Source organism: Falco cherrug, chromosome 1 (assembly GCF_023634085.1).
Source record: "Falco cherrug isolate bFalChe1 chromosome 1, bFalChe1.pri, whole genome shotgun sequence".
Taxonomy (NCBI): domain Eukaryota; kingdom Metazoa; phylum Chordata; class Aves; order Falconiformes; family Falconidae; genus Falco; species Falco cherrug.
In genome coordinates, this window is record NC_073697.1 from 100,166,072 (window position 1) to 100,191,839 (window position 25,768).

At 54.2% G+C, this 25,768-nt stretch overlaps 1 protein-coding gene across 2 annotated transcripts in view; it reads right to left on the bottom strand.

The window, feature by feature from the left end:
• The window catches only part of SEZ6L (seizure related 6 homolog like), a 50,855-nt gene extending 25,405 nt beyond the window's left edge, over positions 1 to 25,450 (bottom strand). The window contains exon 1 of one of the 2 annotated variants that reach the window (XM_055699137.1): positions 25,059 to 25,450. In XM_055699137.1, the coding sequence (XP_055555112.1) occupies positions 25,059 to 25,125 (67 nt within the window). In that variant the 5' untranslated portion in view covers positions 25,126 to 25,450. The remainder of the gene's footprint in view (positions 1 to 25,058) is intronic. The other variant, XM_055699133.1, reaches the window with a different exon arrangement.
• Positions 25,451 to 25,768: the final 318 nt, after the last annotated feature.

Genomic DNA, 25,768 nt, shown 5'->3' on the forward strand with positions numbered 1-25,768 from the left:
GGCTGCACTCCTGGGCATGAGGCACCCCCAGACTCTGCCTTTAACACAGCACCAGCATAGCAGGAGATGACACTTCCAGCTACTGGACCTTGAATTTGCAAACAAAACCTGCACTGAAACCCACGGCACTGAAACCCACAGTGCTGTCAGACCTTCCTTGCCGGCAGCAGCTGCAGCTGCACCACTGCCTGTGCTGCTACCATGCCAGAGTCCCGTCCCCCCCCCCCCCCCCCCCCCCAATCAAGGGACTTTCAATTCAGGGCACAGCAAAGAGCTTGTTCCAGCCCTGAAAGCCTTTGCAGAGGAGCAGGGGATGGGAAGCGCAGCACTCAAAGCACTAGAAGAAGCTGGCAGCAAAGCACGTTGCCTACACTGCCATGGTCCCTGCCCATGGTTGAGGCCCTGGGATGGCCCCAGGGATCCCCAGTTCCCCTGGAATGGACAGGCTGGCGTGGGGCTGTGCTGGGTCTGCAGGACAGGTGCCAGCATGGTGCCGCACTGGGGTTCGGGTGGGATCTTGGCTGCAGGATACCTGCAGCCTGAAGGGATGCTCAGCACAGGGCAGGAGCCACTGCCCATTAGCTGACCTCCTGGGGACAGTGCCTGCAGCAGCAGCCACCTCCTCAGAAACAACCCCATCAACTGTGATTTCTGCAACATCAGAGATCATCATCCACAGCCCCAGTGCTTCATCCTCATGACAGAGGGTCCCCAGGACTCCCACAGCCCCAGGTGGGGAGATGGGACTGTGTCCCATGGCCAGTGATGACAGACATGCACGTGCTTCTCCAGAGGTGCCATGGCTGGAGAGAAATAGGCAAATCTGATTGCTGCTGGTATCTCAGCCAGAGGAGCTTAGAGGAATTAGGGAACTGCACATGCTTGATAAAAGGATGCTGAAATAATCACATAGCACTCATTTTGCTGCTGTGCTCCTGAAAGAGCTAAACCATGAGTAGCTGTATCGCTGGGTTCCCATTACTAATGCCGATGCTATCACTGCCTCGCTGTGAGCACACATTCCCAGGCTGCTGGAGGATGGCGGCTTGATTGCTCAAGTTCAGTAGTTACCGTCCTGAAGGTTTTAGCGATCTGATTATACCAGAAACCCTGAGAAGCTTATACGGATGCTATTAATGGCGGCATTCAGCCCCTGTGCTCTGCCTGTGTGACGGGTTTAGGCGGATTGACGGTGTGCCGGGACTGGCTAATCCTGCCCGGAGCTGCTTCTGCTGTGGACATCTCACCCGAGCCTTCCCTGAGAGCTGGGACGGATCCTGCAACCCCAGCACTCCAGCCTCTGCACACACCTGGCCCCATGCCAGCTCTAGGGGTGCCCTGCTTTTGGGAACAAGCCCTCGTTAAGGGTCTGCCGGAGCAGCTGGCCCCACTCTGCAATAAAGCCAGCCCAGGTAGATAGGCTTGGTTTGTGCATAGGGTTTTCCGGGGTCAGGGCTGCAGGCTCAGCCTCTGCAGGGAGCTGCGAGGATTTCTCTAAGTTGGGGATGCTGCTGCAGAGATCTGCCATACTATGCCACGCCACTCTGGGGTGGGCTGCTTTTGGCACAGCACCGCTTGCCCTGGCTGGGAACTGCCAGTGGGATGTGATGCCTGCCTGGGAGCAGGGAGGCATTGTGGTGCCTGGCTCCAGGGATGACCATGGAGACCACGAGCCCTTGTGTGTCTGCAAGGTCAGGCAGGTGAGGGGGGGGCTGGCCAGACTGTGGAGGGAGCTCTCTGAGGGGTGGGTGCCCGGGAATGGCACACAGCACTGCCCTGGTATGGAGAACCCACATTCAGGGATGCTCTGTGCCAGCAGAGCTACTTCTCCAAACCAGCTGGGGACATGCAATAAGCTTTCCTTTAAAATGATGCTGCCTTGATTTATTTTCAGAGTAGAGTTCAATTTTTTATTGTGTTCCCTGCCTTGAATGAGGTCCTCTGAAGGTTGAGATGGATGGCACGGCAGGGACCGAGGCAGCCGAGGAGAGGGGACTGAGCAGAGCGGTGAACCCCAGCAGATGGTTCATCTCTGCCTTGTCATAGGCTCCATTGGCAGGTGAAACGGGGCAATCAATAGTTATAATGAGCATAACTGCCTCCGCACGCTGGCTGGCACCTCTCGTGCGACGTGAAGGATGTGCTCTGGAGCAGAGGCTCTCTCTGTTCCTGGGCTCGGGTGAGCAAAATGCTGAGGCTGGGCAGGTCTGCCAGAGCCATGCCCTCCCTCGGCACAGAACTGGCTGAGCCCCAGGAGGCTGGGGTTCACCTCCCCCCCGCACTGGGGCTCCACACATTGCAGCCCACCACCAAAGCTCCCACCAAAGCTGCTCCTGCAGCTGCGCCAATCCTGCCATTAAGGAAGGAGCCCGGCAGCCTCCACTGCAGCCCAGGCTGTTGTGATGCTGCAGCCACTTTGATTAGGCCAAACTTGTCTTCCTAAAGATAGAGGTTTCTTCTTCCCTCCTCGAAGCCTGCAGCGCATGCAGGCAGAAGGTGATCTGAAGCCAGTGACAGCATGCGAGCAGATGAAGGAGCAGGCTGAACGCCCGGAATTACCCATTACCACCAGATCGATGAAGGAGGGTTGGCAAGTGCTGCCGTTTACCCCAATGGGAGAAACCAGCTCCCGCGTGCTGGGGGGGATGCGAACCCTTGCGTAGGGCTGCTGCTCCTGCCACAGCGTGAGTGCCCGCAGGCAGCAGTGCCTGGTCAGGAGGGCTTGCTGTGTGCTGGCAGGCAGCAGGGCTGTGCGGGGCTGAGTCTGGCAGCAGAGGTGGTGCTGCCTGTCCCACTGCCCTCACTGTCCGGCTGGTGGCCATGCATGCAGAGCTCCTGCCCGCGCTCCCACTGCCCTCCAGCCTGGCCCTCTGCACGCCGTGGCAGCACAGGCATGTGCGTGTTGCTAATTAAATCTGAAACTTCCTTCTGTGAGTTCACACAGGGCTGATCCAGATCTTGGATAAAAGAGGTGTGTTGAGGTTTTGTGATGCAACCCTGAGTTGATGGAGGGCTGTGTGGGTGGGAAGGGGCAGCGCAGGCCCCATGCATGTCATGCTCGCCCAGGGCCTCTGTCCCACGCTGGTCTCCAGCACACGCCAAATAAATTTCACAGTCAGGGAGAAAAATATAAAGGGTTTGAGTGTGAACCAAGGATCTGAAAAAAAGCAGGTAGCATCCATTAAAACACTCCAGCGTGATGGATTGGAAATGCTTTGGTTTGGTTTCAGATTTTAAAAGATTTTTGCCTTAAATCTTGAAAAGCAGAAAAACCTGAATCAAAACAGTCTCTCATTTTCAAAATGTCAAAAAAAGACTGATACAGCCTCGATGGCCACCTGTCTCCAAACAGATTTGAAACCTACTTTTTTTCCTATGATTACAATTTCAGCAAATTAAGATTTTCAAATAGAAAAAAGTTTTCCTCAAGAGCATTCTGACAGTTTAACCCATAAGCAAATAAAATAGCAGCAATCTAATCATCATTCAGCCATCCATGGGGGGCCACAGATAAACGCAGCTAGAGCAGTATCTGCCCATTGTATTGGGCATTTCTGAGTCACTTTCCTGTATAAAGGTGATTTTGTGCCACCCAGAGCCAGCGAGGCAGGAGCGGGAAGGCTTGTGGATGGCTTCTATCCAAACGTTTCTATCCCAGTCAGAGAAAGCAGAAAATAACTCTCCCACGGTTTGGTGCCCAGTGCAGCACAAGGGATGCAGGAGGGGTGCCCGTCCCCACATCCTTCTGCCCTATGGGGATGACAGCCTGGGGGTGTGGGGAGCCCCAAGATTCCAGTGCTTGGTCCTGCTTGCCGGGAAGACATGGATGTTGCGCCTTCAAGGGCAGTAAGAGTATCCTGCAGTGATTCCCAGTGCTTGTGCAATGCAAGTGGCTCTTAAAAATAAGTGCTGGGGTGCTCTGGGGTACTGTGGGGCTCCACAGCTGGCTGCGGTGGATGGAGTCAGCCAGCCTGTCCTCACCGTAGCTGTTGTAAAGAGCAATTAACAGGCAGTTACTTCAGAAGAAGAGAGACGCCCAGGCTTTGCTCAGGTTTTTGCAGCAGAGGTCGAGGACCTTCAGGACCCATGTGCCTCCCATCTCTGTGGGCATCTGGGCATCATTCGTGTGCAGTCCTTGAGTAGTGCGTCTTCTGCAGCACAGGTTGTAACCAGCACCTTCCCTTGCTGATTTGATCCTGCCCTGGAGCTCGGGGCCATGCTGGGCTCAGACTGGGGACCTAGCTGGGCGCTGGGGCCCCCAGGGTGGGATGGGGTCAGGGCACTTTTCCTTCCATTTTCCTGAATTCCCTAATACCACAGAGACTCCTGTGGCTTTGGGGAGTTTCCAAACTGCTTTAAAATGCTGTTAAATTGGCCATGTGCAGGAGTTTATTTATGCTCATAGGACTGTGGTCTGAATATTTCATTTTAAAATTTACATCTGTGTCACTAGCAATGCTCAAATAAGGTTGCTATGGAAACCCTCATTACTGGGTGAGGATGCTGGTAGTGGTGCCCAGCCCAAGTAGCTGTGGCCATGGACTGGGCTCTCCTCCCTGCTGTCCACCTGGCCACTACTCCTGCACCCAGCAGCAAACCTGCCCTTGTCAGTAAAGGCAAACAAGGGGAAAGGCATTTCACTTGTGTCTGCTGCTCGTGGTCAGAGCAGGGCTTGGTGTGATGCTCAGGGACACCAGGCTGGGGCATGGTCCCTGGTGGCAGTAGATGCCCACGCCCACGCCCATGCTTGGCCCCAGCTTTGGGCTGAGATAGGCAGAAAACCCCCACAGACTGGCCTGGGTGAGGGGGTTTCTGGTCACAGGTGGAAGCCGTGGGTTTGGGCTCTGTGGCAGGCACTGCTTGCAGGTGGGGGTAATATTCCGAGAATGAAATGTTCTTTTAAAAACCTGCTTAAGTGATAAAGCAATACTGCCTGACTTTCTTTGCTCAGAAGCAAGGACATGGACAGGAACATGGGAATTAAACTTGCAAACCTCTCCCCCTCCCCATGCTCTGGAGAAGCTCGTAACTGCTGTAACGATCCACAGCAGCCTGACAGATGCCTGGAAATTACACACTTCTCCAAGCTACGAGGAAAATGGATTTTCCTCCCCAGTGCTGCTTCACAGAGCTGGAATCAATGAGACTTTGACTCTCAGGCATTTGTGTGGGGACCTGCCGACGCTCCCCCTAGCTCCCAGAGCTGCTGCCTGTGGATCCCCATGTCCCCATGATGCCCCAGCCCTGCTGTGCCCTGAGAACCAGTGCCCCAGCACCTCTCACCCCCCAGTATCACCACCAGCACTGAGCAGCCCTGACAGACCCTTCACATCCCCAGGTCCCTGGGGATGAACCCAGCCCATGCTGGGAGATGCCCAGCTCCTTCCCAAGGGGACGCAAGTGCCCACGAGCTGGGTCACTGCTCCACTGCAGGAGAAGCAGCGGCAGCAGCTAACGAGGAAGAGGAATTAAAGAGGCTCATCCAATTATGGAGGAATCAAGAGATTTACAGCATGGAAACGATACGACTGTCGTGTGCTGACTTGTCCTGGCTTGGTACCACTGCTTCTGCCTCCTCAGCTGATGGGTGTGATTAATTATCCTGATATTTCAGCAGAGATACACAGGCTGGTGGGGACCAAGGAGCAGGGGAGCAAAGCCATTAGAGATAGCAGTACTTTGATGCAGTGTTCATTTGAGTTCACTGCAGTTTTTTTGTAATATCAAATGTAAGAAAGACATGGTGTCTGCCTTGTTACGGGCGGATAGGCCTGTCTGAAACAAATTAACAGGGTGGTTTCAAGGAGTAATTCTTTTTTTTTTTTTTTTTTTTTTTTTGAAGGCTGAGCCTCACTAGGTGCAAATAGAAAGATTCTCATAGCATTTTTCAGCCTCCCTGGTAAATCACTGATGCCAAACCTCTGACCTTGGCCAGATGCACCCCCAGGCTGGCCCCAGCCAGCACCAAACATAGACACTCCGGGGCAGGGGAGACCTGCCATGTCCCGGCAGCTGTCCCTGCTCTGGAGGGGTTCATCAAGAGGACAAAGCAGTGAAGGCAAATCGATCCTATGGCTCTTCTGGGCTCAGTGGTCCCAATGCTCATTCCTTAGGGCTTGCCCAGGGAGAGGAATTGAGTATTTTGGCAGCTTTTCAGGATACAAATTGAACTGGGGGAAGAGAAGCTCCTTTTTCAACTAATCATCCAGCCTAGTCGTCTATATCAGGATATAAAATTAAATGGGTTCCTAAAGAGAGAGTATATTTAGATACAAAAAGCCCATTCTAGTCAGCTATCTGAGACTGAAATAATTAATCTCCCATCACTGTTAAGATGCAGCGGAGCAGGTCTTGAGAAGTGAGTGCTGCGATTAACTCTTTGGGAGAGGGTCAGCCCTGTGAAATGCAACTCATGCTTTGCTCTTTCCTAAATGGCTCATCTCTCACAATGCCATTGGGGGCTCCTGCCTGCTCCTGCCCTGGCTGGGCTGTGCTTGGCTTTGCCCATGCCATGCCAGTGCCTCTCGATGCCTGTGCTGCATGAGCTGATGCATTGGCAGGGCTGCTCTGCCCTGTTGCTGCCTCTTGGGTGATGGAGGGGATGCAGGAGCCCCTGCAGGGATGCAGGAGCTCCAGCAGGGATGCAGCCTGGGTTTCAGCAGCTTTACTGTAGGTGGGATGTTACTCACAAGGAGTGAGCAAGCAGCCTTCAGCACCTGCAGCCCTGGCTACAGTGCTGTGGCTGGGATGCCCCTGGTCTCCTGGCAGGCTGGACAGGCTGGTACACCATGGCCAGAAGGGCTTTGCCCCTGAGAGCTCCTCTTCCTGATGTACTGATGTCCCCAAGCACCAGGAGCATCTCTTGCCATGCCAACTGGGGGCTCTGCAGGAGCACCACAGGCTCCAAATTGCATCCCTTGATCTTAAACACCTCTGCTGCTGGGCTGCAGCCCAGCAGGGCACCACACTTGTGTCCCTGCCTACCCTACCTTGTCCAAGACACACACCAGGCCAGGGGGACAGCCTGGGCATCCCACCAGGCACACCAGAGCCACCAAAGCTATCACCCACTGAGTTTAGCTAAAAGTCTCTGCACTTGGGGACAGCTGGGAAACAATTGCAAGATACAAAGCCGTAAAACATCTGGGGAGACAAAGTTTAGTCTAATTATAATGGATGACTATTTCTCTACCTGACTATAAATCATTCATGCTCTCACTTCCAGGCAGTCACATTCATGGACTACCTGACTGTTCAAAACCTCCTTCTGTTGTTCTACCTGTCTGGAGTGTGTTCACAGCTTGGTTTGATATGATTCCCATTCCAGAACAGGAAATATGAGATGACAATATAACGTTAGAGATCCAAGTGACCAGAACAGCCCCATGCTTGTGCTGCAGCATCACTGCCCTGAACTATCTCGGGTGGGGGAAGCCAGAGGATTCAGTTTCTGCCTGAGCTAATAGCACTGCTGCTGCATTGACTGCAAAGCATGGGGTAGACCTGAGCTGCCTTTTGACAAATCTGTTTGGCAAAGCTTTACATTTCTTTTGCAAGATGTAACAGGAATCACAGTGTGGCTCTAGTCCAAGCTCCTAAGAGATGAGCAGATACAAGCAGCCTCTTCAGGGTCTGATCACTGCCTGTGCCATAGCAGCCAGGGAGGGTCCAGCTGGCACCACTGCTGTCCATGGCTGCTCTCCTCTCGTGGGTTTTTCGGTGGTACCCCAAAAGCATAGAGGGGTTCTTTTTAGGACCCCAAAATATGCCCTGGAGTGTCTCTGGGTAGGATTTGAAGGCCATCGGGTCCTGGATATCTTCCTGGGGTGTGGAGGTGCCTCAGAGCCATGAGGGCAGTGCCGGTGAAGCCTGGCACTGTGGTACATGGTACTTTCTGCTCACTGGGCTTTTCCCACTGCGGGGATGCAGCACCTGGCGATCGCACCATGCGCTGGGGAGAGGCGGGCAGAGCTAGCGATGCTCAGGGTGAGGGAAGGGGGACAGGGCTGGGTATTCCTTGTACCCCAGGCTGTGCCTTCATCCCCCGCACCCCCAAGCCCCTGCGCACGGCCCGTTTCTCCCTCCCTGGGGACTAAGTGGAGTTTCAGCTCCGCCTGCTTAGTCGGTTTGCCAGGCCAGGCACTGGGGTCATGTCCCACTGATGCTTGCAGCCCACATCTCCCCAAGGAACTGCCCTGAGAAACTTTTTTCCAAGCAATGCTTTTCTTTGCATTTTCTCCCCTTGTGGCGCCTATGCAGAAACCTGCCCGTCTGCTGCCTGCTACTGCATAGTGCCCTTGAAAAGACCCCTGTTGTACTCCTCTGAAATTATGTAGCTCTGGCGTCTAATGATTCCTGACAGATTGCGAACATTCCTGCTGCTAGCAATCAGGAAGGCAGGAAAAGTGTTGGGTTACTGATGTTTGTGGTTATTATAGTTATTGGACTCCATTGATTACAGGGACGGTCTGTGCCGCGGAGGCTGTTAGTAACTAGGGCAAAGCCCAGTGCTCCCCTTTCCCACGCCGCAGCCCGGTGTGCCCCGGTGGAGCGGAGTGATCACAGCTCGACACCACACGTGGCCAAGGGACAGGACACGCTCTGCTCCCAAACACCATTTAACAGCCCAGAACACCGCCAGGCAAATGTGATGCAGTTTATCGGGCAGTCACCTCTTCCATTACTTAGTATTTTCTCTCTAAAGAAAGTAATAAACTGCACTTCAGCTGCCAGATCCTCATTATGTCAAAACAATTTCGGGTTTGGCAGCACGGCAGCTCCCCATGTCAGCGGCACAGCCAGCTGCTCAGCACCATATAGGAGACACAGCACCCAGCATGTCACTGTGCATCCAGCCTTGCCATGCTGCAGGATGCACCAGTGCACTGGCTAGCTTTTTCAAAAATTAACTTGTTTTCAGACAAGAAGAAATATAAATTTCTTCTTGACTGAAGAAATATAAAATTCTATTTAATTATTTTTTTTTTTAATTTTTCCTAGTAAAATGGAGTCATTCTGCCAGGAGCAGAGCAGTAGCTTGGGGCTGGCACAGCTTTTGCCACCCTGCACTGCCCTGGAACCTGGGATGGGTGCACAGCCCAGCCTGGGTCCATCACTGCAGGGCAGCTGGGCTGCTGCTGGTGCTCCTCTCAGTTCTTGCTTTATTTCCAGTGACTCTGTTTTTTATATAATTAATTGTCAGCTGTATCAGTCATCAGTGATTTGTGTTTTAAAGATGGTCTGGCAGAACTAATTCCATTTCTGCACTGTGCTATGCTGGATGATGATAACCTATGTACAGCTTCTTCCACCAAGCCCAATGACAAGCCGCTGCACTTTATTTTAATTAATACATATAGCAAATTTATTTTCATTAGTCATCAAGATGTCATGAGAGAATCATGGTCCTCCTGCACGGGAAGCAGCATCGGTGCCTTCACTCCCAGGGTAGGGTGCAGCCCCCACCCCTGCCCGGCTCCAGCCACCTCTGCATCCCTCTGCACCCGCATGCACCCATACTGGACCGGCTGGGCAGAGAGTTTCCTACCAGCTGGGTTTTGGTGGCATGACCCATTGGACCCTGAAAAAAAGCTAATTTAGCCATGCTGCCCTATGACAGCATCCACCAGGGTAGGGGGTGCAGTGACTGTGGGGTGAGAGCTGAATGCAGGGCCACGCAGTGAATTCCAAGACAAAGCCTCCCTCGGGTCCCTCCTCCCTCCAGTGCAGGAGGACATGCAATTATAAGGTACGTTGGTAATTTCTGAAATTTAGAACAATTAAGCTGGCTCCCTGGTATTTCTGACGAAAGCAGACCCTTGTTCCCTGAGGAAGTAACTGCCTTCCTTGACCTCTGCTCTATTATTCCATTTGATTGATCTTAATTATATCAGAAAGGATAATGATAGGCTTTGTGGGGGTGCAAGTACATTGGGAACAAAGACGGCAGGCTCTTTATTGAGAGCACACAAGGGCTGCTCGGGCAGCAACGGCAGGCACAGCCGCTGCACCCAGCTAACAAGCCTGACAAGCTGCAGGGCACCCAGTCCTCTGCTCCCAGTGCTGCTTCCAGGGCATCGCCAATGCCCAGGAAACCCCTGTATTCCCCTGAAACAGAGAAGCAGAAAGCTAAATGTGTGTCATAAGCAAGCAAAGAGGATGTGGCAAAGAGGCCCCAGCTGAACCATGGCAGGCAGCAGAGAACACATGTCTGCCTCTCCCGTCGTGTCTCACCGCAGATGCTCGCTGTAGGTGCTCTCCTGTGCCACCCACATCAGGGTGTCCTGCCCTGCATGGAGGTGCCTCACCCTGCCCTGTGCCCACGCAGAGGCTCTAGCTGGGTCCCACCAGGCTCAGGGCACTCTCATCTTGCCCTCCCCGTCCCAGGTGGGACACACTGAGCACCCCCACCATGCTTCACCATAGGAGCTGGTACAGGATACCGACGAGTGATGTGGAAACACATCTCCCTTTTAAGGAGCTGGGCAATATCACCTTCCCCCACTCCCCAGAATTCCTTAAACAGAAAAATCAGAAAACACAAATATGTAAATGATTGCCTGTTTTGTTCATTAACCACAGATGGATTGAGTTAAATGAGAAAGCCCTTAAATGCCAGCCCTTGAGGCCTGTTTTTAGCACCAGCCCTGTCTCGGGGTGGGTGTGCTGGGAAGCAGGGCTGGACCTGCTGTGCTGCTGGTGCATCGGGCTCTCCTCAGGGGCAGCTCTTCAATTTCCAGTCTTTCTCCTCCCATCAAAGCGGCTTTGGCAGCGTGTGCCACCGCAGCGGCTGCTGCTCCGGCTCGGCTCAGGGAGCAGCGGCACTCTACAAGCCTCTCCAGAAGAGCTTTGATATTTGAATCAGGGTGCGGAGAGGGGGCTTTGTCAGATGTTCCTCATATATTCTTGTAAAACATGCATGTCACATCACTGGTGCCTGTGCGTGTTTCCTGGCTATATTATTATTTTTGACATACCCTGCTGATTGGGAAATGCAGTGAGAAAGTACCTGGCACTGTTCTTCCCAGCAGGTAACGAATCAGCAAATTATAAAAACCAGTGTGTCATGCAAGTTGGATAAGTTTTTTTCTACTGCTGCTATTGTTTATGTTCCTACCAGTTAATTGTAATTTTTAACATACTTTTGATAGCAGTGCAGTATGATTAAAATAGGCACATCTGGGAAATAAATCTGTTTTTAAGGATTGCCTTTTTTATGTGCAATATTAAATGCTCAGGGAAGGACCAGCTGCTGCTGAAGGGGACCTGGACCGACCACACGTGGGGATGGTCCCCCCCAGGTCCCGCTCCGAGCTGGCAGGGGGGGAGGGCAGCAGCCTACAAGGTGCAGCAGAGCCCGTAGCAGTTTCTGGAGCAGCGGCTGGAGTCGGGAGGCCCGGGGTTAGGGCTGTTTGCTCATTAGAAACACGACAGCTAATCGCATGGGAATGGGAAGAGCAGCAGCAGCAAGTTTAACGTAAACTTATATGTATTTTTCCATCAGAGAATGCTCTGGCCTGTAACTGGGAATGGTGCTGGGAGTCTTAGGAAGGAATTTTTCAGAGCCGAATGCTTTTTTCAGAGTTGAATCTAATGCTAGGCTCATAGCCCCGACTTTAAGTGGGCTGTTACCTTTGCTATTTGTTCGGGCTTCTTGTTTTGATGAAAGATGCAACGCTGTATAATTTAAGAAAGACTTTACTTGTGAGGCTGACTTGATGCATGTGGAGTGGAAATGTGGAAAAATACAGCCTTTGCCTATGGAAGCTCGCTTGGATAATCTGAGTCACTCAAGGAGACGTTATTTGCCATGACTCAATTCAATTTGTGCGGTTGGGTGACAATGTACCAATGAGCAATAATGAGTTGCAGTCGCCCTGCGCTGCATCCCGTCGGCCTGGGGGACTTTTTGCACCATGGAGCATCTCCCCATTGTGTTTCACCAGCAGCCATTCCCCTGGCAGCGCCCGACTGATGGATGCTGCCTGCAGCCCAGCACCGCCCTCTTCTCATTGGCATGCCTGCGTTTCTGCTGCATTGGTTTTATCTTCTTGGTTTGCAAGCGCTGGCTCTTTACGGCATGGGTGGCCAGCATGGCAATTCTGAGGCTGCAAACAGCCAATCTTGCTGATTCCTGAGGCTGGCACAATTTTTCTGGATCCAGCCGCAATGCTGAGGCACATGCCGTGCCTGAGCCTGCAGGAAATGTTGAATGTCTGCTGGGTGAGCAGAGCGAGCTGTTGGTTCTGCCTTAGCTTGGCTCCCAGGGAACCAGTCGGATGCAGGTGGCTGCTGTGGCAATGGAGCAGCAGCGATGCCATGGTCAGAGCAGGTGAGGTGCATGCATGCCTCTGCCTGTGGTGCAGGCTGGTGGGCACACAGAGCCTCGACACCGCTGCTCCATGCAAGTTTTGGGCCTATACAAGAGCAGCAAAAGTCTGTAGAAGACAGGAGCAGATGCTGACATGCAGCAGAGCCATTCAGGTCGTGTTGGATGGGTCTTTGCGAGGAGGTGTGGTGGCTTCTGGCTGGGACTGCAGCTGCAACAATGCTGGCAAGCAGCTGGGGTGCTGGTGGTGCAGTTTGCCTGTCACTGCAGACTCTAGATAAGCCCCAGTAGAGGAATGGAAAATGCTTTTAGATGTCTATGTAAAAGGCATTTTGCAGTGGAAAAACTACAAAGACTTGCCTCTGGGGGAGCAGGCTGATCCTCCCCTGTGTCACTGTCAGGAGAGCATTAGGCTGCAGCTGCAAGGGCTCTTGTTTTGCTGCACCCTTCCCTCCCTACCTTTCCTAATGAATTCCAAAAAAGCCTCAATGCGTTCCTAAATGGGAACGCAGCCTGTGTCCTTCACAGTCATCTACACAACAAAGACAGCCATTTCACCGCTGGCAGGCATGGGCTCCTCTGTGTACTGGAAACAAAAGCTGAAAAGAAGCCTTTATATTTTTTGATTAGATAGCTTGAAAAGTTTGCTTTTACTTAAAATTGCCTCACTGATTTCATCTACGTGTCAGCTCTAAACCCCTTATGGGAGAGCAGCCCCAGCTCCTGGCAGAGGCGGTAGCCGCACGCATCCTGCGGTTGGAAGGGCACAGGAGAAGGAATCCTCATGCCTTCAGGGTGCTGTGCTGGGTTTGGAGAGCAAAAGCTGTTTTCCCTCCTTACCCAAGGAGCAGTGCCACTGCCCAGCAAATGCCAGAGGAGAGCAGGGCTGCTGCCCACCTGGGAGCCAGGCAGGGGCCATGGGCACCTGGAGCATCCCACCCAGCCCGAGAAGACCCCTGACCCCTGCACCTCTCCAGGCACAAATGGCCCCAGACACTGCTGGTTACTGCCCCAAAGCCAAAGCCACCCACCAGCACCATCCAACCCTGGCAGCACAGGCAGACTCATGCCCCCCATGACACGTGGGCTCCAATGCTGCTCCAAGCAGTGGGTGTGGAGAAACTAAATTATTATTATTATTATTTTTTAAGAATGAATGAGGAAGAGAGATTAGTGGGGAAGTTTTCTTTTGGGGAAATTCTGGCACAAACACTAACTGAAATATTTCAACACAGGCTGGGGACTGAGTCTTGGATAAAAATAAAGTGAGAGGCGGCAGCACCTTCCCAATGACATTAGTTCCATTCATCTCCCCAATGATGCTGCAGCCGTTTCACTGGCAGTGTACAAAGGCATTAGAAGTTACATTTTCTTTCACTATTTCTCAAATATATCTATGCTGGGAGATGTTTGTGGAGGTACATTGTGTGCCTCAGGCAGAGGATTAATTCTAAACTGTCACCTCGCTTTTTGATGGGTTTGTAAATTCTGCTCTGTTGATTTGTACTCTCAGTAAATTGATAAAATCCTCTTTCCGAAACCTAATACACCATTTAGAGCTCACCAGGGTTTTAGACCTCATTGGCTCACATATTTATGTAAATATAGTGTCCAACAGCAATTTAAAAACTGCTGCACGAATAAGCTGGATGGATGATATGGGGTGAAGGGAACCAAGTTGTCTGATGGGGGCTGTGTGCTCTGGAAAACAGGTTTTCCACATCTCAGGGTGCTGGGTTTTGGGACAGCTTTGCAGGTGGTAGCTGCATTGGGCAGCATTACCCCAGGATCTCTTCCCTCTGCACCAGAGGTGACTGCCGTGACAGTGCTGGGAATAGTCTGACATCTGTAAGGATGCTCTTGGTGCTGGAGCACAGCATTGCATCCTGCCCCAGGCCAGCCTGGGTACCAGGGTGGCAGAGCTATGCACCCCCCCCAACCCCACTAACAACAAAGCAGCACTTGCATCGTGTTTTTAATGTTGCTAGCATCATCTACCTTTCTTTTTTTAAATCCTTCCCTCCTTTGTGCAGTGGGGTAAAGGTGTGTCCAAGCAGGCATCTGCTAAGCTGTATTTGCAGAGTTCCTCGTTGTGGGTGGGGATGCTGCAGGTGTGCTGGGAGCACTGGGAGGCTGTTAGGGCTCATGCAAAAGTAGTCTTTCATTTTAGGGACTTGGTATCTTTGCAAACGGAAGTTTAGGACTGTTAGGAACAGCCTGATTTTTTTACTGAAATTGCATTTAAATCATCATCAGAAAATGCAAGCCCCATTCCTTCCTATCATCATGCAGCCCCATTGTCAGGGAAAGAGCTGCAGGGCTGCAGGGAGGCGGTGGAGGGGATATCAGAAGTGATGTTGTTTGGTATTGTCCCCCAGCCACCAATCTACCCGAGATGAAGGATGTCATCCACAAAATGTTGACATGCTCCATTAATCCACCCTAAAAAGTCAGATGGAGATTCTCTCTTGAATTCTAAGTATTTTCAGCTGTTCTGACTAACTCTGAAATCACCCCGAATTGACCAGTTTCCAGAACATTCCCTCACTCACTCCACATTATTCCTCTTCCATTAGTGCCTGGGTGCTTGGACTAATCTAATATCTTCATCAGTTTAGTGCTTTGCTCACAGAACTACACCAAGCCCAACAGCAACCGCCACAAGATCTCACGGGACACCCCTCCATCCCTGCTCCTTCCCTGCCCGCAGGGGACCAGCAGCAGAACTGCTCCCACCGGCACCCCCCAGCCCACTCCTGCCTGCTCTGCCCCAGCTCTCCATGGCAGTGCCAGGTCCCCATGGTAGTTCCCTTGCTGATGGGCTGAAGCATGTCATTGAAACTACCCCAGCAGCCCTGGGGACCGTGTTTGCTGTCCCTTCTCTGGGGTCTCGCCTGCAGAGCTGCCTCTCCTAAGCATGACTGCTGGTGCCCTGGTTCCTTGCTTTGGCACATAAGGCACAAGTGTGCAAGACAGTGAGACGGACAGAGATGTAAAAATCTTTTGCCAAGCGGATTACACAGCTCTGGGATCAGTCCCACAGATGTTCCTTCTGTTGCGCTTAAATTTTTGGATGCCTTTGCATTTTGGCACCAAATTTCCTTCCCAGACTAAAGCTTTGCACTTGGAATCACACCTTCAGAGCTGGGTTTAGTGGCCAGGCTTCTCATACATTCCCTCCCCGCTGCCAGGAGCTTAAGGCTTTTGGTTGCATCAAGTTTCCTTGTACCTTCCCGCTGCATCCACCTGTCCTGGGGTGCTGATGCCCTTTTCCTTTCTGCACTCCCCACCCCTGCCAGAGGGGATACAGAGCCAAGGCCCTGGCCCTGCCCTTGGGGAGCTGCTTGGGTTCTGCAGTGGTTGAACACCTTCTACTGCAAGTGATGGGATCCTGGGGTTGGGAAAAGGGAGAAAGTTCTGGACAAATCTGTGCTTGTCCCTGCACAACACAGACCTGGGGAATCCAGGCAGAGCTTCCTTGCTTTGCTTCAGGAAAGCTCCAGGTCAGCCAGCACTCAGGTCCCTTCTGGTCAGCTGCTATTCTGGCCTCTCCTCAGGGAAACAAAAAGGAGGAGAAAAGGGAAAAATAAAAGAGGTGGCAAGCTGGGGCTGTGCTCTCTGCCCACACTGTGAGCGTGTCAGCCTCAGCTGCACCAGAGCCATGAATTTTAGCAAGCAAAAGAAGGAACAGAGGGGAAAGCAGCTTCTCAGCGCCCCGGGAACACAGTCCCCAGCCCAAGCCCAGGGAGGCCCCCAGTCAGGGACAGCATTACCTCTGTGTGCCTGCGGCCCTGAGCCCCCCAGCCATCACGGGGACAGAGCACTGCAGCAGACAGTCCCCTGTGCCACGGGGCTGTCACCCCCCTCCACCCCTGCACCTGGCCAGCCCGGGGTGATGCCCACACAGGGGGACTGCGGGGCTAAATCTGGGCTCCCCCAGCTCGCTCCCCCGGCAGCTCTGGCTGCAGACAAGGACTGGGCCACTCAGCTGCATCCCTGCTTTTACAAATCAGTGCAACTCCAGCAGCTTTAATGGCATGATGCTGAAACACAGCAACACGCTTCAAAGGGTTTGTTATTCCACATCCATGTCATGTAAGAAAGATATTGGGCCAGAAATAGTGTCTTCTCGAAAGCACAGAAGGAGCACTCTCTCTCTGTGCCAGCTGCAGCCCCTAATTTTTAAAGTTCCTGGCAGTTCCTTGCTGATCACCTGCCCCCTCATTTGTCGGGGGGGGGGGGGGGCCTGGGCCTGCCAGAGGGTGCCAAGCTGCGTCAGGACACAGGCATCAGCTGTGACTGCTCACACATCCCTCCAGCCATAGGGACCACGGCTGTAGATTCAAGTCAAAGATAAGCAACGCTTGTACTTGCTTATACAGCCTATGCCATAGGCTCTGCTAGAAATCCACAGTGCTTTACTCTCCCTTATAACAAATTAGTCTTCTTTCCTCCAGCTGTTTCCCGGCTTTGCCTCTTCCATCCCAGGCTCCAGCCAGCTCTTCCAGCTGCCCAGCTCTGTGGATCTCCTCTGATTTCTGAAATCCTTATGGATGAAGTCTGAGAGATAAGAGAGCTGAGTGACAAGGGGGTCACTGCAAGTATCAGAAGTTCATTTATTCCCCTTCATCTTCCCAGTGGTGCAGTTGCTGTAGCAATTGTGCCTGAGATGTGGTGGGTTGACCCTGGCTGGATGCCAGGTTCCCACCAAAGCCACATTAGCATTCCCCTCTTCAGCTGGACAGGGGAGAGAAAGTACAACAAAAAGCTCATAGAGATAAGGACAGGGAGAGATCACTCACCAATTACTGTCACAGGCAAAGCAGCGTTGACTTGGGGAAATTAGTGTGATTTATTACCAATGAAACCAGAGTAGGATAATGAGAAATAAACCCAAATCTTAAAAACTTTAAAAAAGTCCTTCTTCTTGGGCTCAACGTCATTCCTGAATTCTCTCCCTCCTCCCCGCCAGTGGTGCAGGGGGATGGGCAATAGGGGCTGCAGTCAGTTCATCACATGTTGTCTCTGCCGCTCCTTCCTCCTCACACTCTTCTCCTGCCCCAGCATGGGGTCACTCCCACGGGAGAGAGTTCTCCATGAACTTTTCCAACATGAGTCCTTTCCAGAGGCTACAGCTCTTCACACACCGTTCCAGTGTGAATCCCTCCCATGGGATGCAATCCTTCAGGCACAGCTGGCTCCAGCACGGGTCCCTGCGGGGCCCCAAGCCCTGCCAGCAGCCCTGGGCTCCTCTCCAGGGGGCCATAGATGCCTCCAGGAGATGGTCCAGTGGGGGCTGCTGTTGGGTCACAGCCTCATTTGGGCACCCCCCTGCCCCAGCGTGGGGTCCTGCCCGGGCTGCAGGGGGTGGGGACCTGCTCCCTGTGGGCTCTGTGGGCTGGAGGCACAAGCTGCCTCACCGTGGGCTTCCCCTGGGCTGCTGGGGAGTCTCTGCTCTGGTGCTGGGAGCCCCTGCTGCCCCTCCTGCTCTCCTGCTGCCTGCAGGGCTGCTGCTCTCACATATTCCCACTCCTCTCTCCAGCTGAAGTTGCTGTTGTGCCATTTTTTCCTCCTTTCTTAGATACTTTATCCCAGAGGCACTGCCACCATGGCTGATGGGCTCAGCCTTGGCCAGCGGCGGGTCCAGCCAAGTGCCAGCTGGCGTGGGCTCCATCGGGCATAGGGGAAGATTCTGGCAGCTTCTCACAAAAGCCGCCCCTGTAGCCCTAAAACTACAAAACCTTGCCATGCAAACCCAGTAGAGGGGGATGGCAGTGGGCAAGCAGCTCGTCCTGCCTGAGCAGCTCCATTTTCTTTGGGAGAGCTGCTGGGAAGCCTGGGCTCAGGGCTAGGGTGCAGAAGCACACCGAATGAGCATCCATCTGTCCCGGGCTTTCCTCTCCTGCCAGGGCAAGGCTGCAGCAGACAGATCTTCACCGGAGCAGGATGTGGATAGAGCAGACCAGCCCCACGGGACTGTGCAAGAACATCCTGAACAACTTGTCTGTTAACAAGCTGTGAAACAAGGCAGACAGACAGGCAGCTGGTGGCCTGTCCTCTGAAATGAAGGACACCTTCCCTTAGCAACACAGCAGAAAGGGGCTGCTGTCTGCAAAGCAGTTCTCCTTCACTTCATCCTGGCTTATGCAGACTGCGGTGCCCCGACACCGAGTTAGGTGCAGGGCTGCAGTGAGAGCAGTTGAAGCACCTGTATCACACAAGCCACCTCCCTGCATCTGATCTAGGCATCACCCACGTGCACATCAGCTTGAAAAATTATGTTGTGAAGCAGGTCATTTTGGGAAGGGCTCTGGAAAGCCAGTTACGAGCAGCAGCTGAACCACAGCAACCTGAGTCAGAGTGATGCCAAATCCTCCCTCACCCTCCTGCAGCCTCCCCAGAGCCTTCCTAACACTCTCTGCTTTGCTCTCCATCTCAGCAGAGAGTAGCACACAGCACGGACCTGTGCCCAGGGCCTCACAGCACTGCAGCATGGCTGGAGACGTCCCAGGCTTCAGCTGGGATCCCAGACCTCCAGCTCCATGGGGTCCAGTGTTTTACCTTAGGACATGTTAAAGATTGTTCTGTCTCTCTTTAAATTACATTGTTGGCCAAACACTTCTTCCCTTTGAGCTGGCAGGGGGAACAATGAGCACCCTGCACAGTGGGTGCTGCTGGGGCAGGCAGAGGGGCTCCCTGCCCTTCTGTGCCTCTTTGGCAGGAGTCCAATGGCATTTTCTTGTGGCTGGTTTGACCACATGTGTGTGACCTCCCTCTGAAAGCAGCAGTAGAAAAGCAGCTTCATTGGGCTCTGCCAGCACCCTCCCCAAGGGATGTCGATCCTGGCCTAGCACAGCCAACACAAGGACTTTGAAGCACTTTTGTTTGCCACCCACAGCAGATCTAACCCCCCCTGGCACACACACTGCTCCCCACTGCTGTCCCAAGGCCATGGCTGGAAGTATGGCAGGTCACCATCACTGCTGCTATGGGTGCTGGCCACGGCTGCACCCTGGGGTGTCTGCTCCTGAGCTGTGGTCTGCTGGAAATGTCGGCTTTGTCCCTGTGCACCACTCTGCTAATGAAGGGGGATGGGCAGGTACTGCCAACAGCCCCGGGGCTTGCCCTGTGCACTGCATTTGATACTGGTGCGGTTCATCCTGGTGCTGGCTCTGCCGAAGCCCTAAAGCAGGGCAAGGGGGTGGGTGCTTGTCAGGGTGCCATCCTTCACCCTTCATCCTTCATCCTGCCCGTCTGGTGGGCGACCCCCCCACATTGCTTCTGTGTCCCTCGGACCGAAGCAGGGACACATTCCTGCCTTACCGAGCACCCTGTGCCTGGCAAATCAAGTGGTTAAAGACACAGAATTCTCTCCCCACTGAATTCAGCAATTTCATACTGCTGACAAGAGTGTAAATCCATCCTGATGGACTGGAAAATTGGAAAGCCAGTGCTCATGCTGTATTTCCTATAGACATCTATCTGAACTCCTGAAAGATATATTTATTGGCAGGCTCCAGTTCCAGCCATGTAACTGCACATTATGCTAATTAAAATATAACCTGTGTTTTGTAACAGGATTTCCTTGGTGGCTCACCGAGCCACTTTCAATCCTTTATCAGCAGTCCTGGCTAACCGGGGAGGTCCCAGCAGACTGGGGGTTAGCCAGTGTGATGTCCATCTACAAGAAGGGCTGGAAAGAGGGAACCTCTGGGAACTGGAGACCTGTCAGCCTGACCTCAGTGCCAGGGAAGGTTATGGAGCAGATCATATTGAGTCCCATCATGCAGCATGTGCAGGACAGCCACGGGATCAGGCCCAGTCAGCATGGGGTTATGGAAGGCAGGTCCTGCTTGACCAGCCTGATCTTCTATGACAAGGTGACCTGCCTAGCGGATGGGGGAAAACTGTGGATGTTCTCTGCCTGGACCTTACTAAAGCCTTTGACACTGTCTTCTACAGCATTCTCCTGGAGAAACTGGCTGCTCCTGGCTGGGATGGATGTGCTCTGCACTGGGTAAGAGGCTGGCTGGCTGGCCTGGTCAAAGAGCTGTGGTGGATGGAGTTACATCCCGCTGGCAGCCGGGCACACGGGGTGTCCCTAGGGTTCAGTACTGAGGCCAGTCCTGTTTAATATCTTTATTGATGATCTGGATGAGGGAATCACGTGCCCCCTCAGTAAGTTTGAGATGAGACCAAGTTGGGGGCAGTGTTGATGTGCTGGAGGGCAGGAGGCTCTGCAGGGGGGGCTGGGCAGGCTGGGTCAATGGGCTGAGGCTAGTTGTATGAGGTTCAACACAGCTCAGTGCCAGGTCCTGCCCATGGGTCACACCAACCCCAGACAATGCTACAGGCTTGGGGAAGAGCGGCTGGAAAGCCGCCCGGTGGGAAAGGACCTGGGAGTGCTGGTCAACAGCCAGCTGAACATGAGCCAGCTGTGTGCCCAGGTGGCCAGGAAGGCCAACAGCATCCTGGCTTGTATCTGAAACAGTGTGGCCAGCAGGACCAGCGCAGTGACCCCCCTGTACCTGGCACTGGTAAGGCCTCACCTCAAATCTTGGGTTCAGGTTTGGGACCTTCACTCCAAGACAGACACTGAGGGGCTGCAGTGTGTCTAGAAATGGGCAGTGGGACTGGGGAGGGGGCTGGAGCACAAGCCCTGTGAGAAGCAGCTGAGGGCACTGGGGCTCTTTAACCTGGAGAGGAGGCTCAGGGAGGACCTGATTGCTCCCTACAGCTGCCTGACAGGGGGTTGTAGCCAGCTGGGGGTCGGTCTCTTCTCCCAGATAACAAGCGACTGGACAATAGGAAATGGCCTGAAGTTGCACCAGGGGAGGTTTAGATTGAGTATTAGGAAAAAATTCTTCACCAAAAGGGTGATCAAGCATTGGAATAGGCTGCCCAGGGAGGTGGTGGAGTCACGATCCCTGGGGATATTTAAAAGACATGTAGATGTGGCATTTAGGGACATAGTTTAGTGGTGGCCTTGGCAGTGCTGGGTTAACAGTTGGGCTCAATGATCCTAAAGGTCTTTTCCAACTTAAACAATTCTATGATGCTATTATACTGTTCAGTAACCACTTTCAGATATTTGAAAAATAAAATCACATCAAGTAAATTACTTTTGGATTGCTCACAGAAGGTTAGTCTCTTTTTTTTTTTTTTTTTCCCCAAAGCCCACTGGAACTGGCTGTACTCATTGCAATGACACAGGATGTAAAATACACTGATTTCTGAGGATGCTTGCAGTCTAGATCAAAAGCTGCATGTTATTTAATCATACAGAGCCCATTTAATTTAAAAAAAAAATATCTGTTTGTTCAAAATGGGATAATGAAGCGCCACAGGCTCTGACCCTGAATAACCGCAGGAATAACCCTGCCCTCTGGCAGGACATGCCATTCTCACACCAGACATTTTTGATGCCCGTGTTACCCATCCAGTGATGCCCTGCCATGCCTCTGTGCATACTGGCTCTTCCATGACTTATTATCTATTAATTTCTGAACCCAGCGGAATCTGACTTAGAGCTACAAGGGATGGATTATACACTGGTATGTTCTGCACTTCCCTTTTTACACAGTTTGCTTTTATAAGACCTCTGTGTGGCATTCTGTACGCCAAGCGAGCTTGTTTAGCTTAATTGGTCTACAGCCTGCCTCTTCAGCCCCATGTACTCGTATCAAATTCTGCACTGACAAAGTTAAAAATGTATAGAAGGAAACATCTTTGGCATCCACAAAACATACACTTTAAATAGCATCTTCATATATTCATAAAGGCAGCAATACAGGAGAAGTAGAGAGCTGAGAGATACTAATTTCATTTGCTACTGATCCAGACTTTCCTGATTCTTTCTGCCAAGGGGGAGAGAAGGAAGAGGAGACATTTATTAGGGCCTCTGATACCTCTCCATCAGACAAGTTCCGTTCCCTGTTATCTCTGGCCGCACAGCCCACTGGCAGCCTGACTGTGAGCTATTATCTCTTTGCTTGAGATGGTACCACTTGGGGTGCAGCTGACTGCAGTGAGAGCACACTGCTCACTTGTTGCAGCACTCGCTGAGTTCATGCTCGGTTTTCCTTCCTGCTGGACACACCTGATTGTCTGGAAAAATTCTCCCATGACGCTGCGCTCACCACAAAGCCAGGTGATCCCCTGTAGCTCGCTATTCTGCTCGACAACTAGCCTGGAGGTGCCCAAATGCCTTGAAGAAGAGCAGGGGGAGCCCAGGTGACCGGGCTAGGTGGAGCCCGATGCTCAGCACTCCCCGAGTTGCTTCTCTGCAATCGGCAAGCAGCCTCAGGAAGGATTTGCTGGTCTCATCGCAACCTCTAGTGGACACCCCAAACGGGATATATTTAGAAACCCCGGACCTCCCAGGGGGTCTGGCTGTGTCCCCACCGTCCCCAGCGCCCGGGTTTTGCCCAGCATCGGTCCCAGTCCAAGCTCACCCGGGCAGCACGGGCTCACAGGCAGCACTGCTGCCCTCCCCTGCCTGCAGCTGCCGGACTGGACGTGGCCTGCTTGCACGCCCCGTGGTTGCACGCTGTATTCACGGCGCTGAATAAGTATCCATGCCTGTGACAGCGCTCTTTGCACGCTGCTGCCCGGAGCCTCCTGGCACAAGTCCTTGCGAAGGGACGTGCCTCTGCTGCCTGTTCTGCTGCTGTGCTCCGTGCTGGTGGGTGGCTGTAAGCGGATGCTGAGAGGAGAGGCTTTCACACCTCCTCTGTGTTGATCTAAATGGCTTCACAAGTGCAAAGCACCAAAAAGCCACCAGCTGAGCGACCGATGGGTGCAAGTCATGTGAAATTAGTTGTTTCTTGAAAGCACGAACTGAAAGAGCAGGCAGACAGAGCACAACAAACCCTCTCTGCAGGGTCTGATCCTGCTCCCCCTCACAGTTTAAGAACAGCAGGGTTTGCTAATCTGAGCCCCGGCTGTGACCTCCTACAAACAGATCGACAAGCCACCCCCTGGGGAATGGGGAGAGCTGCCACGTCACTGTCAGCTCCAGAGCTGCATGTGCAAGAGTTTGGGATTTTACAGCAATAATTCGCCAAACCTTGTAAACGGTCAACTATTTATCAACTATTTATCAGCTCCCTCTCTGCCAAGGAAAGAGGACTTCAGTACGCTGTGTTCTCCTGCCCTGAGATTTATGACAGATCGTGCTTGCCATAAGGGCCAAATCCTGTTCCTGAGGAGCTGAGCTTCCTGCTGATGCTCCCAGGAGGTGCTCGGGACTGGGGCACCACCACCCCCCCCGCCTCTGGAGCACGAGGCAGCACTGGAGCTGTAAGCCCTGTCCTGGGCCCTGCACTCTCCCGGTTTGTTTGCCCAGCTCCCCCGGCCCCCCTGGCAGCACGGGGACTATCGCTGTACACACACATCTCCTGCAGCAGCTCACCAGCAGCCTGGATGAGATCGTTTGTGTAACATGCTGGAGAAATGTGTCTTGCTATTTGTTCCGACACTGAGACAGGATGCCAGCGATTGGAGATAGAGACTTCAGACCTGATTCCTTCATATATACATGCATGTCCATACACAGAACACAAACCCATGCAGGTGAGAGAGAAAATGCCATAATCTATGCCCAGTTTTGCTTTTTTACATGGAAAGAAGGATGGTTTCTGTAATATAATACCTATATGGAGAGCCAGGTTTGAGACCAAAAAAGTCAGTCTTTTAATGCGATCTGAACATGAGAACAGAAACCAAAGCCGAGCGGGCAGCACTGCACAGCCCTCCTGCCACCAAGAGCTGTTAATCTTTGCTAAAAACGCACCATCGGCCCTAGAGGTCAGCTCCCGGGCCCTGCACAAACACTGCAGCACAGGCAGGCACCGAGGCCGTTCTCCCTCTGAGCAGCCCGCACCGTAACCACGGCCAGCAGCGCACCAGACCCGGCCGCTGCTCCCCACCGCCGCCTTCCAGTGACCGGAGGCCGGGAGCAGGCACCACTCTAGAGATCTTTAAGCACCGCGCTAGTTTGCAATGACTTTGTCAAGTCACCCGCAAACAGGTCCCGGAGCCTATTCTTAGGTCTGCCATCACGGCAGGGGGAGAGGGAGCGGATCTGCGTGGAAACGTGGAACACGTGGAATGAACATGCAGCCCCTGGGTAAACATGCACCACCCCACGGCCACCCTCTGCATGCCACTGCCGGTGGGACGGGAGCAGCGGCGAGGACCTGGCACCGAGGACACCGGGAGCTGGGGACACCGGGGGCTGGGGACAGGGGCGGGATGGAGGCGGAGGGTCCGCAGGGCCCCCGGGGGACACGGCCCCCGTTGCGCAGCGATCGCCGTTAGGACTCGGGTGCCCGGGCGGCCCCGGCAGGACCCGGGCGGGCTGCGGGAGCTGTCCGCGCCTCGGTGCTGAGCCGCCGCTGTCCCGCCGGGCCCCGCCGCCACCGGTGCCGGTGCCGGTGCCAGCGCTGTCCTCTCCAAGGAATGCCAGAAGTTTCAGCCCGGCCCGGGGAGCAGCAGAAACAGGGGGTGCCCGGTCGGCGGTAGCACGGCAGGTTCCAGCATCCCCTCCCGGTTCGAGCTCCCACTCCCCGGCCACGGCTGCGTCCCCCCTCACCCCCGCCCCGGCCGGTGCCCCCTTCCCCGGCAGCGCTCGCACCCCCGACCGGCAGACGCAGGGCCCCGGCGGCCGTGCCCGAGGAGCCCCCGCTCTGCTCCGCGCCTCAGCCCCTGCCCGCTCCGCCCCGCTTACCTGGCCGCGGGGCCGCGGGGCTGCCCAGCAGCAGGGCGAGCAGGCAGAGCCCGCGGGGCCCCGGCATGGTGCGGCGGCGGCGGGCGCGGCGGAGCCTCCGCGCTGCTGCGAGCCGAGCCGAGCCGAGCCGAGCCGAGCCGAGCCGAGCCGAGCCGAACCGAGCCGAGCCGAGCCGAACCGAGCCGAGCGGGGCCGGGCCGGGGGCGGGGGCCGGGGCTGCCGCCGGAGCCGGAGCGGGCGCGGGGAGCGGCGGAGGGCGGAGAGGAGCGGCGCGGCGCGGCGTGGAGCGGTGCGGAGCTAGCGGCGGGGGAGGGCGCCGGTGGCCGCCCCGGTCCCCGCGCAGCGTCGCGCGCTCCGGCCCCGCCCGCGGCTCCCCCGGCCCCCCCGGCTGGCCCCAGCCCCAGCCCCAGCGACCCGCCGCTTTTCCTCGGCCCGGGTCTGCCCCGGCGACCCGCAGCCCCCTACGTATCTCCTCAGCCGCCCCCGGTCCCCCGTGGCTTCCTCCGTTCCCCAAGGCTCCGGGGGCCCCGGTACCCCCCCAGCCTGCCGGGGGGGGGGGGGGGGGGCTGTGCTCCCTGCTGCAGGCCTCGCTCAGCCTGTGCCCAGTCTCCTGTATCATTCCACTGTCCCTTGTCCCCAAGCCCCCCTCAGCACCCCAAGCCTACTTCAGCATCTCCAAACCCTCTCAGCATCCCAAGCCCCTCTCAGCA